This window comes from Acanthisitta chloris, unplaced genomic scaffold (assembly GCF_000695815.1).
Source record: "Acanthisitta chloris isolate BGI_N310 unplaced genomic scaffold, ASM69581v1 scaffold939, whole genome shotgun sequence".
NCBI classification, from domain to species: Eukaryota; Metazoa; Chordata; class Aves; order Passeriformes; family Acanthisittidae; genus Acanthisitta; species Acanthisitta chloris.
In genome coordinates this window covers 21,072-38,174 of record NW_008692846.1, presented here as the reverse complement: position 1 = coordinate 38,174, position 17,103 = coordinate 21,072, and the positions used below count along the sequence as shown (strand labels likewise).

General features: G+C 37.7%; 1 protein-coding gene across 1 annotated transcript in view; it reads right to left on the bottom strand.

Annotated features, from left to right (window-relative positions):
* The window catches only part of ATP13A3 (ATPase type 13A3), a 31,333-nt gene extending 14,726 nt beyond the window's left edge, over positions 1–16,607 (bottom strand). The window contains exons 1-15 of the mRNA XM_009082795.1: positions 16,557–16,607; positions 14,536–14,709; positions 13,563–13,754; positions 13,204–13,274; positions 9,843–9,923; positions 8,171–8,240; positions 7,209–7,343; positions 6,351–6,423; positions 5,490–5,621; positions 4,333–4,512; positions 3,534–3,691; positions 2,657–2,845; positions 1,681–1,742; positions 954–1,104; positions 408–524 (exon numbers count right to left, since the gene is read on the bottom strand). Coding sequence (XP_009081043.1) covers positions 408–524; positions 954–1,104; positions 1,681–1,742; positions 2,657–2,845; positions 3,534–3,691; positions 4,333–4,512; positions 5,490–5,621; positions 6,351–6,423; positions 7,209–7,343; positions 8,171–8,240; positions 9,843–9,923; positions 13,204–13,274; positions 13,563–13,754; positions 14,536–14,709; positions 16,557–16,607 — 1,836 coding nt within the window. The remainder of the gene's footprint in view (positions 1–407; positions 525–953; positions 1,105–1,680; positions 1,743–2,656; positions 2,846–3,533; positions 3,692–4,332; positions 4,513–5,489; positions 5,622–6,350; positions 6,424–7,208; positions 7,344–8,170; positions 8,241–9,842; positions 9,924–13,203; positions 13,275–13,562; positions 13,755–14,535; positions 14,710–16,556) is intronic.
* Positions 16,608–17,103: the final 496 nt, after the last annotated feature.

Below are 17,103 nucleotides of genomic sequence, written 5' to 3'. Positions count from 1 at the left end.
TGGGCAGTGGCATTAACAAACGATTGTTTTAAGTGAAACTGCAAGGTGAGCCAACCTAAGCACTTCATTAGCACAATAAGAATTAGATAATTATAATAATATGAAAAGGTGTAAGCTCAGAAAGCAGTACTACACTTTATAATCAGCCTGTAAGGGTAATGCTGCACAAAGTCTGCTCACCTTGAAAGTAGCACTTACTGATCCACTACCCTCAACAACAGTTTGAGCACATTCCTTCTATTTTTGCCATCAAAACCCCCCACTACCCTCAACAACAGTTTGAGCACGTTACTTCTATTTTTGCCATCAAAACCCACACAGTTCTGATCCCATTTCAATTTTATCAGCACATAGTAAAATGTACTTGCTTAACTTTAACTCAAAACAATTGTTTTGAATTTTTATACCATTTCTTGATCTGTTGCTTGCTTGGATTCTGGGGAAAGTTGTTTTGATGGTCGAACCACTGTTGGCATGATTCGATTGTGAAGGGCTGTTTCCTCTTCAGTTGCTTCTTCTAAAATCTGTATTAAAAAAAACCACAACAAACAACTTACTTATACATTCATTAACTTTGATTTCCTCAAAATGCAATTTTCAGAAACAAAAAGCCTAGGCTTGGAAGTCAGCCCAAGGTGCAAAGAACTTGCTAAACAAGATTTAGCAGTCAAGATCCACTTAGCCATTTGACATGTTTAGCATAGGTATGGAAACTTTGCCACACACACATCAAAAAGCAGTAAATTAGCTCTGCAGATTCTTTCAGGTCTACAAACTGTTGCACAGAACATACTTAAGGAACATGTCCACACTGAGACTCCTCTGATACAGGCAATGTCAAACACCTGCTGTTCTTTTATGGCTGGAAACAGCATATAATGACCTATTTTGTAGGAAACTTCAGGTTACTGATCTAAAAAATGTTGCCTCTCTCTAAACAAGCAGACACTTACCCATCCTATGGCTTCAAACATCTTCAAATCAAGTGGATCCCCAGAAAGTACTCCTTCAATTTTTGTAAGGGAATGACAAGTTGCCATGCAAGCAACAAACTCAGACTTCACCAAGCTCTCGCTGCAAGCTCTCTCTTCCGGCAAAAGGAAACTGAAACAATGAAGCAATAATATACTTAGCACTATAATTATTTATTATGAGCCAATTCAAAAGGTTTGTTTAGATTAACAGAAGAAAATTGACTGCACAAGTCTCTTCATTTGTATTTTCACACATCACAGAAAACAAATGAAGACTGGACTGGAATCTTAAGAAACCATCACCACTTCTCCCTCCTTTAAACACTCTGTGTTTAGTCACTGTCTAGTCTGATGCCTCATACAGAACCTTCTTATCTCTCTGTACTTAACTCAATTAGCTAAGCAAATTCAGCAGTCCAAAAAGTCATCACATAGGAGGACAGGATTAAGGAAACATGCAACAGCTGAACTGCAACAGTTCTGCAGTGTGAACCTCACGAGGTCTCAGACTTCAACAAATAAAATTGCACCTTTGCTTTGTAAAGCAGTTATAACTTGCATTACACCTAAACCATAGCTTCAGAAGTATTCTTACAGCTCACTGAAACATCTATAAGCTCACACTGAATTTTCTACTCTACTCTGCTGAAGCTGTTAGAGCACAGCCAAGTCCCACATTTGCTATCAGCTCTGAGCTCATCCTTACCGAGCATTTTCCACCCGCTGAATTCCCCAAAGATCCAAGCCATCCTCAGTAAGTGTGCCAGTCTGCAAAATAAACCAAGTGGCATGGCAAAAAGAAAAAGTCTTCAAAAAGCAGTTATCCTCAGGCAAAGCAAAATTTAACAGCTAATTAACCAAATCACATATGAACAATATATTTTGTTTTGATTTAAAAATCAAGACTTCAGGGCAGAAAAGACAATATCTCCCTTGCTTTTTGCTAGTAACTAGGTTCCAACTCTGTTAAATAATTTTCAGAAACATTCAGAGCAATCATGCCCCTCACTGGGGATAGGACAAATGAAACAGACCCTTAAAATCCAATGATCATAGCCCAACATCTCTATATTCAAGGGCTGGAGAAACAAGAAATAGGTACTACTCACTTAGTACTATTGTCTTACATAGTTAAAACAGTAACTGGAATATACTTACATGGGAAATAATAAATTTAATGTGGGCACTTGTGATTTCATGTAAAATATAAGGAGGAAAAAATTTTATCTAGCAAACAGCTAAAAGCAAAGAATTCTGGCTAGGAGCGTTACTGTCATTCCCTGACATTTCTGTTAATGAATAACAAAATATGCTGGCTTGGCTTTCATGGAAGCAAATGAAAATGAGAAAAAAGTCTGACTTCACACTTCAATTTTTCAGAAGCTTGTGTACTAAATAAAGCTCTTAATAAACCTCAACTCTCACATTTCCAAGGTGCCAGGAGTAAGCTGGGACCTGAGAGTCCTGAGATAAGAAAGCAGCTCTGTTATACCAACGTTTTAGAGCAGAATAAACTAACAGAATTAACATATGGTAAACACTGAATACCTGAAAGGTAACAGATCAAAAATGCTCTAATTTATACAAAAAGTAATGAATTTTCCTTTTTTGTCTATACAAACTCCCATTTATAAGACAATGCCTCTCCAGGTGAAAACCCAGAGTTTCAAAATTCTCCTGACCTTATCAAAACACACAAGATTCAGCTGGCCACAAATATTTATCCTTTGTGGGCTGATGCAGAAGATGCCAATTTTTTTCAGCCTTCTTTGTGCATAAACAATGCCAGCAGTCATGGCAGCAGGGAGTGCTGGAGGCACCGTGATGGTGATAATGTCGAGAGACTCAGTGATGATGGTATGAGTTGGAACCTGCAATAAAGGTCAGAGTTAATGTACAAGAATTCACTACTCAAAGATTCACTATCCCACTGAAGTGTTACCAAGGGCAAAACCCACACATTGTTTTCCTAGTACAGCATGTTCTGGATGGCCCAGAAGTTCAGCACAATCTTAATCTACCATCAGCAACCAGGATAATCCAGTACTAAATTATCCACAACCCACAACTTCAAATTTTCACTTTTCCCCCTGAGAACATATTACTTTTAAACAGTAACTGAGTAATGTAAAGGTGCTTGAGAGGAAAAAAGAAAGCAACAAACCTACAGTTATCAGGTTATCAGTTATCAATTTCTTGATAAGGATTTTTTTGCCTGCAGCATGCTTTAGATGTGCTGTATCCTATTTCTTCCAAATGTCTTCTATCCTATTTCTTCTATCAAATGTCAGATGGTAATTTTACATGTAACAAAGATAATTCTAGTAATTGTGTTAATAGAAATCGAGGTAAACTCAAATTTCTCTGTAATTATTCAAATTCGATTTCTGGGATGAATTTTGTTCTAGTAACCTTGTCTTTCTCGTTCCACTAATACAAAATAAAGCAAAGAAGTTTTAACTTAAAATCAAATTGTTTCTCATCATCTGAAGTGTGTTCGAAGTCATGGTCAACCCTTTCCTAAAATAAGACAGTTCTGGACCAGAAATGAAAACTTACCTCATTTAAGATGCTATGGACAATCGTGTAAACAAACCCAATGCCTGCCACCACCACCAGAGACAGGAGAAACAAATAGGCATCTCTATAGAGCTTAAAATCAGTTGGCTTTGGATATAGTATGGAACGAACCAGCTGTCCTTTAGCAGTACTAAAGCCTAGAAATAAAAAGGAGTAAGTTATTAAAAGTATAAACAAGAGCAAAGCTATTAAAATATATTAAAAACCTTAATAAAACCCTTAAGCTACTAATTTCATTAAGACTGTTTCTCAATATCCAGTAACAGATGTTTTGCAATACAGTAATTAAGGTACTTCAAAAATGTACATGCACATCATACTGAGTGCTTCTCTCCTATGGCAAGGACATGTAGCTGAGGCAAATGAACCCCTCTCGAGCAGCAGCACTAAAACCTGCCATGGTTTGGCCTTTCAGAGTTTGTTGTACTGCATTTTGTCCCTCACAGTGCAGAACTAGTGGGCATATTCACTAGCTGTCTAGGTAAGCCACTTCTTGCAATAAGAAAATGAAGTTATTCCTAAAGTCCAACATTATGCACTAAAGGTCACGTCTCTATAAGCTCCCTTGACAGCCAAAGTGAATTGACTGAGAAAAAACCTGCAGTGTAGAGTCATCTTTTGGAGTAATGCATCCCTTGATGGCATTTTGACACCTAAACTAGGAGACCACCTATCAAATTATCTGGGGAGGTTTCCTTTATCCAAGCTAAGCAGTATCATCAGCTGAAACACAACTACAAAAGTAAGTAGCACATGTACAAGTGATAACACTCAGTACCTGTTCTCACGACCAGAGCTTTGACAAGCTCTCCAGTGTAGAACCGTGTTTGAATGACGTTGGTTCCACAGAACAGAGTGTGTCTCTTGTGCACTTCTGGGCTGTAGATTTCATCTCCCACTGCTTTTGGATATTCTGAAGGATTCGGCAGATTAATCTTTGTGACAGGAACACTTTCACCTTCAATGGAAAAAAGAGTCTCTAAGCAAGATCAAATAAGAACAGACATTTTTGCCTTCACAACTACAAGCAGAACCATAATCTCACTTTGCCAGCACAGAGGCAGACTTATGGAAGAAGTAATCTTCCTTTCAGCATGTTATTAGGCAGTCTCTCACCTATTAGCCTCAGCTCACCTGGTTCCTGACCCAAATGCTATTTAACTTTATTCCTTACTCACCAATACAGCTTTTGTGCCTCTTGCTTCAAACCACATGCATGTAAAATGCAGTTCATTGAAAGAAAAACAGGAACAACTAGAAGCTGAAGAAAATTATTCTCAGCTCCTCTGGTGACTGAGTACACTCAAGCTAGAGCTGCAATTAATTTTTATCAGTTGCTAGCAGCAGCAAGGGGCTCAAATATATTAGAAAAACTGAACATGATAAAACACACAACCTCTGAACAACAATTTTCTAAAGGCTGTCAGTTTGGACAGATTACCCTAGGAATAACAAGAAGTCCATCCTAGTCACTGAAGCTGTCCTTCAAATATATCAGGATCCTGGTTTCTGAGTATGCAGGCACAACTTGAGATAATGAGTGATTGTTTTAGAGTAGAGCATTCTACTCACTACCTTCACTCTTGGAAGCACCTAAAAGGTTTGGGCAAAAATCTACTGAAGTAGTATGCTGCAGAACTCAGTCTGCACTGAGAACACCAAGCCAAGGGGCAGGAAGACAAACTATCAAGAAAAAAGCTTTTCAACAAGAGATTGTCACTCATTTTCTGGAGCTGCTAAGCAGTACCAGGTAGTTGCTGCAGATAAGCAGAACACAAGTATGTAAGTGCTAAGGAGCATGTGTCATTGCATGAACAGACACATCTAAAGCAAAAGAAACATATCCACTTCTGCTAGAGCATACTGCAAGTTAAGCATGCACACAGGTTAAAACTACTACATTTAGCCATGCAAAACTGTGTATGTTTGCTTTACCTGTTAACATGCTTTCATTTACAATGCAAGTACCACTGAGAAGTACTGCATCACAGGGCATAATTGTCCCATTAGATGGAATCAACATGGTATCTCCAGGCACGAGGTCAGTGGAAAGGATTTCTTCTATTTCTGAGTATTTAAACACAAACAAGTTTACTTGAAAATAGCCAATATCTACAAAACCTGATAAAGATCCTCACGGCCAAGATCGAAGTGATGACAATTAAGACTATGGTTCACTTTATTAATAGCATGAAGTGATTTTAAAAGTATAGAGAAAAAGCCATTGATAAACCCAACTCCAGACTAACCTCTAGAGCACATGGATATAGTTCATCATAACAAATGAAATGAATCAAGCTTGTACAAAAGATATTAACAATTAACTCCAGTAAAATGTCAGTATAAACACACAAGTCCAACACAAATGTGTATCTTACAAAACAGTATCACACACCACAACCTAACCACCTTTAACTGCTGTGGTATCCAAATGAGCAAAAATCCAGAAATTAGCTTGGGTAATACACTGCAATGGAGACCCAACGTGTGCATGTCTTTATGCCAAGAAAGAAACCACACCAGTTACATAGGTGGAAAGGTAAAGAGTGAGACACAAGAATAGGACACCACTTAATGTAGAACAAACCTGATACTCTCTAAAAATTACCATCTAGAAAGGTAATCCTGAACAGATTATGCTAAATTCCACTTTGCAACTCCTCCTTTTCCCATGCAATTTTGCTTAGAAATTGCAAGTGGTCCAAGCTGATCAAGGAAAGAACAGCACACCCACTTTACACCCGTGCTTCATGAACAATTTAAACCCAGCCTTTCCAAACCACATGTGAAATTTACCTTGGTTTCCTCTGCAGACAGAAACCCTTACAATGCTGTGAGCTGCTACCATGTCATGTAACATAACATATTGCTGCAAAGGGGAGAAAACAGTTCATGAACTGAAAAGCACAGCTTGTGGTCTTCTACACACACATTCTATCTCCACAAGTAGAAGTGATGAGATTCTTTACTAACATTCTCTGACAATAAAATGTTACTTAAAACATTCCCTTGAACATAGTTTAGAAAGCAAAGTTTGAGTGCATCAACATGTACATGCTCCTACTTTCAACAGCATTCTGGAAGCAAATATACACTGTCAGACAAAATGCTATAAAAATGCTTGGTCATTAACATACAGAAGTAAAAGCTGCAGTAGTTGTATGAACTTGGATTAAGGTTAGAAAGCTTTCTATTTTTGTGCCTGGTCTGATTCAGAGATTGTAATTTAAGGATACTACTTTGATTTCCAGCAGCCACAGCTAGGTCTATGGAAAACTGCATCACCAACTTAATAATCCACACCTTTCACTGGTGCTCGATTCTGTTGGCTTTTTCAAACAGAAGGAAGCAATGCAAGATGGAATCACTACTGTGAACACATCTTGAGACATAAACTTGCATTCAGGTTTTATTGAAGTAAGGTAGTGTTTCTGTTATCTCAGTCCAACCTACTGATTCAACAGCATGGAACGCCAGGAAAGGTCTCATAGAAAACTGTAAATCCAAATTCTTTCAGCTCAAAGAGGGAAAAGATTTAAGAATATTCTACCTGCATAACTCTGAAAAATTCTTAAAGATTTGTAGGCAGTTTCACAGCAGAACAAACCCATCAGTAAAAAGCAAAAAAGATGCATCTGTTTTCTTTGAACTTACCTTTCTAATGGTGTAGAGTGAGCTAACAATGGATATTACAGACATGATCACAATTGCTAATGCATAGTAGTGATACTCATCAGTGATCCACAATATCACACTGAACAACTGAAAAATGTAAAAAGGGTTGAGAACCTAGAAGAAGGACAGAACATTACAGTTACACCAAAAGGTCACATGGGTTCTCCATCAGAAGAAAGTGAGACCTATCCTCCTCCACGAAGGAGACAAACATTTCAGTTCTTTATACATAATTTTTGTCTGTTTTGCCAAACTGATCCCTCTTCTCCACTACTTTCTCAATCCCTTGCAAGTACAGCTCTCACTAAAATAATACACAAATACAGATTTTTAAGACCATATGCATTTTCTCCTACACCTCAAAGAAAATAATAGCAACACCTGATGCACCATAAGTGATAAGTCCTTAATTGGGATGTTATTTTCTATTTCATATAAATGCACTGATACCTCAAGCTTACTCTCTTAATTCAGATTGGAGAGTTTCTTTGTTCAAAGTTTTGTTGTGCATCACAGCACGCTGATAACAAGTCAATTAATTAAGTCCACCTGATAAAAGGAAAATGGAAGAAATCCAACAGAAGTATATAACCCACTACATTTGATTTGATGCATATGTTGTAATATGTAATCTCTGGGCTCATCATGGAGAACAGTCACTTCATGTTTGAAATTAGCTACAAAAACGAAATAAGATGCTAACCCTTTCAAAAAATTTGGATGCATTTTCTAACATCTTTGCTATGGCACCAGGTTGTGAACTCTGGAGAGCTTACAGCTAAGGCCTCTTAGAGCCTTAGGGCTAATGAGAGCTGCAAAGCTCAAAAAAATGATCCATATAATTTTGATTTACAGTGCTGAGGCCTAGGGACTCACTGCACTTAGAGTAACTTTCAATGATACACTGTGTTTTCTCTAATTTGTTAAACAAAAGATCTTACCTCCTTAATCAGAAGCTTAAAAATGGAAGGCACTTTCACAGCAATTTCATTTACTCCATAGAATGCTTTTCTGTATTAAAAAAAAAGTTAAAATTTTTATTAGGAGTCTTATTGATGTCAAAGTAATTCCATTACTAAGAGAAAGTATAACACGTTACTAAATGTGTGGCCCCTTTCATTTATTACATCGTTTCAAAAGGTGTTTATCAGAAAATGTTTACCCAGTGAGATGTTCCAATACAAAGATAATTTTATACCTCACTTTTAACTATAGCTTAATTTTTAGGTACTTTCATAACAAGATTTCACTGTAAATTGTGTATAGTCCAATGTTATTGAATGTGTTACTCTAAAAGTCATTAACAAGTGTTAACTCTTCCCTGCAGTAAGACACTGTTTTCAAGATCTTGTATCTTAGTTTTACCCTTAGAATGAAGAAAGGCAAATCATGAAAGGGGAGCAAGAAACTAACCTCTGACATGATCTGAGCTGGTTAACTGATATTGACATCCAGGAATGCAACAGAACCCAAACTACAACAGTTTGGGTAGTGTATCAATAAATTAGAACACAAACAATTGGTTCATATCACAATATATAATCCAGCTTGCTGTTCACATTTGAGAACCAAGAAATCCCTGAACTATGCACCATTAGAGTTAGATTTTAAAAGCTTTTTTCCAGACTAAGTTCTTCTTCACCTATGCACTTCAGCTTGGTTCCTTGACAGGCATGTTTACACCAGCAGTCTAAAAGAAGCATGTTAAAAAATTAATTATTTTCCCCTCAGTTATTTTTTGACAACCAGAACTTAAAGAAAAAGCGGAGAATGCATTTAGCCCCAACCAACCAGAGACAGATCCATGTCAGCTATGGGACACACCTGTGATACTGAGCTTATAAAAATCAAGTCAAAGTCCTGAGACGTGGGGAGCTTCAGCCTGCTCTTCCTAAAATCAGAAATTAGTTGTAGTTTAGGCCAGGTTTGCTGCTTCCCTGTATCCAGTATTCCTTACTGGCCATCTAGCACACTATCCCCTCTCTCACAGTGACCAGTAGCCAAGGATGGGAAAGAAAACAAGCAGCAGAGTGATCTCACTCAGTGTTCCCTTCAATCTGCAGCTTGAGGCAAATGTGAATCTCTCCAGCTAAAGAACTCTTGACAGACTTTTCCACTGGGCATCAGTCTGTTTGCCTCCAAACCCATACACACCCTTCAACAATGACAGTATGTTATGGTAACATTTATGGTACTCAAAGGTGAGTTTGTGGAAAAAATAACTACATTGTTTTATCAACTGCCAAATTTTATTGTACACCTGCCAAAGTGGTAGGAAACATAACTGCTTGCTAGTCTTTTTGGGCACTCATTTTATTCCAAAACATTAAGAACTAACTAAAACTTCAGAAATATATTCTGAAGTACTTTAATCAACAGTTCCAATTCCCATGGTCAGTGTCATTTGAGGAAAGTAAGTCAACACGACATCAGAGTCTAACTCAGTGTATAGGTAAGAATAACAAGGATTTCATACATCTAACAGCCTTCTCTGAAAAAGTGTAAGAGCCTGAGTGCAAACACTGATCACTCAATTATCTCCTAGTTTTGTTAACACTCAGAGCACAGGTAATAGAACAAAAACAATTACTCCCTAAAATACTGTAATATTACCTGTAATCATGCATTCCCTTTGTCAATCCTGTGCTGTATTCGTTATGAATCGAAGAGCAGAATGTAGATTCATCTAGACCTCTAAGTAAAAGAAAAAGTCAATGAGTTATTTAAGAAACCTGATATTTGAAGTGAAGCCTTCAGTAACTCAAAAGAGCTAGGTCTTTGCCAGGAGGTACATTGGATTATAAAATAATGAAGTCTATGGATTAATGAGTTCTTAGTTGGTTTTGTCACAACTGCAGATACCAACGAGATATTAAATGCAGTTCTCTTGTTGACACATCTTACTCTGTAGGATACTCATATCTATTTCAATCAACATGCAGACTTGCTTAAAAAATATGAAGCACATTACTGGCATAACTAGTATTCAAAGGCCTCTAAAAAGTGAGCAAGTATCACACCCAACATCCAGACATTTTCTCGTGGACATACTTTGGATGCACAGGAAAATATCATTACCTTCCAAAAGGCTTTCACAGATGCCAACACAAGTCTCTTTTATACTGGACATCTATTAAGTTATTATTTGGAGGTCTATTAAGCTATCTATTAAGTAAAAAGGATCCAGAGTTGTCCCAGTGGAAAAAAAACAACCTTCTCTTTATTCTTCATTTATAGTAGCAATTACTTCCATTCTCTAGAACACAGGGAAAGCTTTAAACATCCTCAGTATTCTAAAGCCTAAGGCCATGTTTCCACCAACTCCTCATAAAAGAACAGAAGGTGAAAATGGTGTGTTAACCTCACCCCATGTTTCTCTAAAATTTCTAAGTTCAAGGATTTTAAAAATACAATTTTAGCTTAGAAAATACACAAATCTCTGTTAGTAATTGTGCCTTTTTCCCCATTCTATCCCAAAGGATTCAATGTTTCTTTCCCTGCAGGAAAAGGAATGTAACAGTGGATTTATGATGGGTCTCTAAAACTAAGTGCTTTTTATGTAAATATGCACACCTATGTGTGCAATGTCTATACAAAGACAGAGCCTCTAGCAGGATGTTCTCTGCTTTTTACAGTACTGTTACAGTACTGAATTCCCAGGGCATTGAAAAAAGAAAAATCCCTGTGTGCTCACAGTTTATCACATTAAAGCACTCATCAACCCGCTCAGAGATTCAGTTGACACTAGCTAAAACAAAACACACACACAAGGTCAAAGTTGCATCCTCTTTGGCTATGTGGCCAAGTCTGAGTTAGCTTAAGAACAATTACACTTGCATTTCCTGTGTTTAAAACAGTGAACTTAATATTACGGTAATATAAAAAGAACAATGATATCAAATTCAAGCTCTTGTAACTGAACTACTTGCCCAAGTAATCTTAATTTATCTCCCTCCAGTGTTGTGCTAAGTCTTTCATTATGTGATCTAACTGTTCTGTCTGGATATTTGCATAATCAGCTGCACAGAGTGAATCTTCTTCATGATGCAGTATTGTGCTTAGGTCACAACCACAAGTGTGCTGCCTTGCCTGCCTTATGGATTTTACTGTAAAGCTCTCTGTCTTAATATTGCCTCTTTACAAAGAATAACTTGCTTCTCTACCATGTTATTAGGTAATAACAATTTTTGGGTTACACATAAACTGAGGAGCAGATTAAGAAATTGTATCTTGACAAAAAACACATTTTTAAGACTTCTGTTCAGAACATTTATAATTCCTAAATTCAGCTATCATTTGGCAGGTGGTATCTAATACTTCACTACCTGATCACACCTAATTCACTTTAGAGAAAAGTTATAGCCAACTGGCATTTTCATTTGACCTTGTGCAAAAGCTACTTAGTGCTCTACCAGTATCCAGTATGTCACAGATCCAGCTCTTGCTCCTCTTCATTATTCAATAGCTAAATAATGATGTCCAACTCAGCTACTGTACCTGACTGTATAAGTGGCCAGGCTTGGTCGTGGCTAATACATCAAACAAATGAAAGTTTGGCTTATCAGCAAGAATGTGATTGAATAAATTTTCACATAACTTCACAGGCATATCTGAGATTTTTCCAGGGCTTATAAATTGGCTGAGTTATCACAAGAACATCAAAAGGCACAGTCAAAGAGCCAACAAATGCCAAGTTTCGAGTCACTGCTTTAATGCCAAGGAACAACATTTTTTTCTGAACACATGGAGTCCTATGATTTTTCTCCAATACCTGCTCTGAATATACAAGTATAGTTTCTTAATCTCATCTGTGGGAAATATTCTCTTTAAACAGTTTAAATTAGGAACACTAAAGGCATGAAAACAAGATCCTGTAATGCAAAATGACAAGTGTCACTACCTGCACCACTGCAATTCATGGGAGGATTAACAAAAATTTGTATTTACACATGAACTGTGGCATTTCCACCCTCCCAGAGGACTGCTCAGTTTTGTAACTGCTTGTGTTATGAACATTTCTTTACACTGTTTTTATTGCTGATAACTTTCCATACTATTTGCACACGCTTTTCTTGAAAACACAGATCACTGACAGAGTATGTTTCTTCTTCAAGAAATTTTGGCTGGTTCTCTCTCCTTCAGTCACTGGTCATCAATTTTTTTCAATATGTAGTGTTTGAACTTTTCCACATGATACTTTAATGCAGTGAACATTGATTTAAGTTTAAAAGAGGTTATACTTCTGATCTGAATGTATTACTTTAACAGGCAGTTGCCAAAAATGGAGAAGCCTCTGCTCATGTAACTTGTAGCACTATGACAAGGTCTTTTCAGTAGCATCAGAAAGAACCTTCTTCTTCAGCACTAACATCATGCAACAGTGCTGCTGCTGAAAAGAAAATAGTGCATCACAAGCTGGTACTGCCCACTATATGAAATTTTTCATCAGTGCAAGAGACCTGGTTTTGTTACTGAAGAGTAATAAAAGAGGGATCAAATTCAGCTCAACTGGACTGAAATGTAGCAGCAGATCTATTCAAAGATGAGCAACAATGCATTTAGTAAATTCCCCTTCTTCCTAGATACTGCTTTTGGGACTAGCTCAGCAGCAATGGGAAAAATATAAGTTATTCCAACTAAAGCAAAATTCAAGAGTTCATAGAAGGAGAACTATAAACAGGTGCTCTGATTCTCAAATAGCACTCCAAGAGCAGGCACAAGGCCTGCAGAGGCATGCAGCCTGTCATCCTATACAAATCATGCTCCATAAAGGCAGATTAAGCAAACACCTTCCTTCCAAATTCACACCAAGTTAACATCTCCTTGTGCTCACTGTGGTTCAAAGAAAGTTTCAAGGAGCTGAAACAGCTGGTCAGAATATGGCACCAATTTTCACCATGTTCTCAGGCATGCTATCATACGTTTTAAAAAAATGCAGTTTGAAGCACAACACAGAAGAATAAAGTATTCTTACCGTATGACATCAAAACTTTGAGCTGAATCATTCCAAAAGTACTTCACACTGTGATGCGTGAAATAACGGATCTGCAAGGGCAACAGACACAGGTGTTAAACTGGCACCACTCAACACCTGCCTTCTGTCTGACTTGATTCTCAGCAGTGACACAGGGTGAATGTAGAAAAACTTCACTGCACAATGAATACTTTTCTTTCAACATAATCTTTCAAGCATTTCACAATTTCCACTAACAGGTTATTGAGAAGATTTGTGTTCTACCTAAAGAATAAGTTAGCCTTTTAGGCAGCTCATGTGCACTGATACTGTGTGTGCTTACTCTCAGTAGTGCTTGAGATCATTGAAAATTCACACACCTGCATTGCAGGTTTACTTACAGGCAAATATTTTTTCAACGTGTTTCTATTCTCTTCAGCAGCAGATTCACAGAAATGAACAGCATGGCCATTGGAAACCTTGTGTACCACAGGGTTAGGATCCCGTAAAGGACTGGCTCCCAAAGAAAGTATAACGCGAACCTTTGCACAAAACCAGATCTTGAATTCATCCTTAAAAAGAGGGGGAAATTACTCAGATAAAACAGCATTTAAGTAGCATTTTACTACACCAGCTGTAGCAGAATGTGTCAGGCACAGATAACAGATTAGCAGAGCCCATACGTAACTATAGAACATATGCCCCAGTTAGTATCCGCCACCTTAAGAACAAATTTCCTTTCCACAATTCTAAAAGCATATTTTTTTGCACCAAAAGATCTATTTTTTTGCAAGCAATAAGTCTTGGCACTTGAAGTTTGATATACTCAGCCCTTCACAATTTAATATAGCTGCAGTAGCAGGAACTACAGGATACCTGTGCATTCAGGTGCACCCACCCTGCAGCTTCCAATTACTGAGGACTTACCAGGAGATCATTACCAGGGACTGCACACAGCAATTGTGCAGGAAGAAAACCACATGAAATCATACTTGGATGAGCAGCAACAAATGTATCCTTGCTGAACAAGGGGAGTGAAAACCCGAACACCATGCTATCAGTTTATGTGAACAATGTACCTGTTCTGTAACTTTTCATGGCACCAGCATTCACGTGTTTAATTCTGACAATGGAAAGATAAAGACTTTCTTTTTGCTGTGCCCTCTGCAAGCAGCTGTCAGTCTTCCCATAGAGGCAGCAAAGCTACACAGCATGCCAAGGAGCACAGTTCTGCAGTGCTGTATAATGCAATCATGTCTACACTGCAGGCAAAGATGTGTGTATTCTAGCAAGCAGAAAGAGGGATGGGGAAGAGCTGCAAACTGGGAGAAGCACATCTCCCTACACACTTACGGTTGTTCTCAGCAGAACCACTTCACAGTCTTTTAGTGTAGTCCTTTTGCATGTTGCTTTCACACGCCACTGAGGCATCCAGTAGAGGAGGAGGAGAAGAAATCCACCAGAACAGATCGCTCCTACAGCAACTAGCACCAACTTCCAGCGACACAGATCATAACCATAGATCTCCTGCATGGAAGCAGAAACAAATAACAGTCACCATCTTAATCACTCTGGCTTAGGAAGCCAACATGAATATTTCATAATGTGCAATATTTAAAGAAAATGAAATTTCAAAGCCATTTCCTCTTTTTCCTTTTCTGGGGGAAGGAAAGATTTTTAAACCCTTAATACATGATGGAGTGGCAGCAAAAAGGGACAGTGTTTTGCTTGGTCAGTGATGCAAACACCAGTAAAAGTCTGACAGAGGCAGATTGTCCACACTGTGTAAAACATTTCATTGCAGGACCTGTCTCCTCTCTGCACTGCTCCTTAAGGGCTGAGGTTGCAACACAACCTGCCTTAACTCTCAGTGAACAACCACAATTTCGACCATGACACAGCACAAGTCAGCTAAACATTGAAGAGCAAAACCATGTGGTTTTGTCCAGTGCTGACTTTATCACATCAGCATTTCATTAGCTGGCACTCACAGTTTGAGATTACTGCTGCAGGCTGGATTTCACATTTTTTTAAACAAAACTGTAAATATATTTATCAAACAGCACGTTTTAGTAGAGAATCTGGCTTATTTTGTCTGCCATTTAACAAGAAATGCTACAGTGAAACATTACAAACTGCAAACCACACTCAAAGGTTCTGTAACTTGCAGCAGCTGGAAAAATTCCCTTTTCCCATTAAAAAAACCTCAAAGTGTTAAGAGTGCAAGTACCACCTTAACTTGATGACAGCCAGGAACAAAAAATAATTTAGTGACTTAGTGGATGCTGTGTTACATTCCTGAGTTTCACATTACATCATTAGATTATATTTCCTGCTGTAAAAAGGCAATGAATTTTCCCATTGAGTCCCACCCATTGTTCACATTGACATCAACTTTGCAATGTTTTTTTGGGTTCTTTCTTTTTTTAGTTTTCATTAAACAGTATTAGAAATTGTTCAAATTCCTTTCCTAAGAAAAGGCTTTCCAAAAAGTTTGTTTGCCACCTCCTCAGTTGACAAAAAAAGCAGAGATAAAACCAAGTCTCTGTTACTCCCAAAACACTCTTACAAATTAAAACAGGAGAGTGAAAGACAGTGGGAGAAGTTAATGCTTCTTTTTAGGGAAAAATTAAATTATTTCCTTAAAAAGACATTTATTTTAATCACCAGGTCATAAGCATCTCCTGCTGTAAGGTGCATTTGCCTGCTCTCTGTATTAGAGCTGGTCTAGTGAAGAGCAGCTTTTTGTAGCAGTGTGCACAAGGATGGCACAAGGACATCAATTCACAGATACCTATCACTTTATAAAACAAAAATCCCTTTATACCCAAATGGGTTAGAAATTTAAAGATCAGCTAACAGTATTTTCCTGTCAAAGCTTATTGCTGCATCTTCCAGGGCAAACAGTAAGAGGTATCATTGATCCAGTAGGAAGAAAAATACCCACAACACTTCCAGACACACTTCAGGAAGTGGGTCTTATCTGCATAAATAAAAACATGCAAGAGTATGTAAAGTACGGTCACATTACGAAGCATTAACCTGACAAAAAAAAAGCTCCAGGATTTGGAGGAAAAAAACCCCAGCAAAACCCCCACAACCCCCTTGGTTTTCATTTTCATTTAAAAAAGAAATGTACCAAAATGTGTCACTTTTGGAATAACTGACCTCAACCAGCATTCGGCTCCTTCGCAAAAGCTTTCAAGAAAAACCTTTCCTATTCCAAGACTAGATTTCTTAATACCAAAAAATATTATCAAGGATAACCTGACTTAAACAAGTCCTCTTCCTGACGTGGTATGATCCCTTTGGACAGAAAACCCTGAAAACATGTTTCTCTCATTGTATAAAAACAGTTTAACAGAATTAATTACCATCTCATCTTCCTCTGCTTTATTGACATATTTCTTTTCTTCTTTCTCCATGTTTAATGTGATATGGAACTTCTCAACTTGAGATATGGAAGACCTTCAACAACAAAAGAATTAAAAATTGAAGCAACATTACTGATTTTATACCGAAGTTTTAGGTTGTTTCGAGTTACTTTCTGTTAAGTGCACATACCTAAAACACACTGACAAAACATTAATATGGATCTAAAATTTGCACTGTTACTAGCTTCCAGAAGTAATGACCTAAGGAGCTCTATAAAGCTTTACAACTGAACAATACCAGTGAAATAACTGCAGAAACAGGAGGTTTTGACAGAGGGGGGAACAAAGGCTAGTACCAATTTAACTTGGTTACATTCTACATATAGCAAGCAGGTTTTGGTATGTTCTACAAGCTCCATTATGGAAACATGAATTAAGCCTGTAAAAAAAGCTCAGAAGCAGGTCAAGATTACACATTGTATCACTCTGCATATAATAGCTTCAACCAGAAGCTTTCAGCAACCAAGCTATCCTTCAAGAGGAAAGG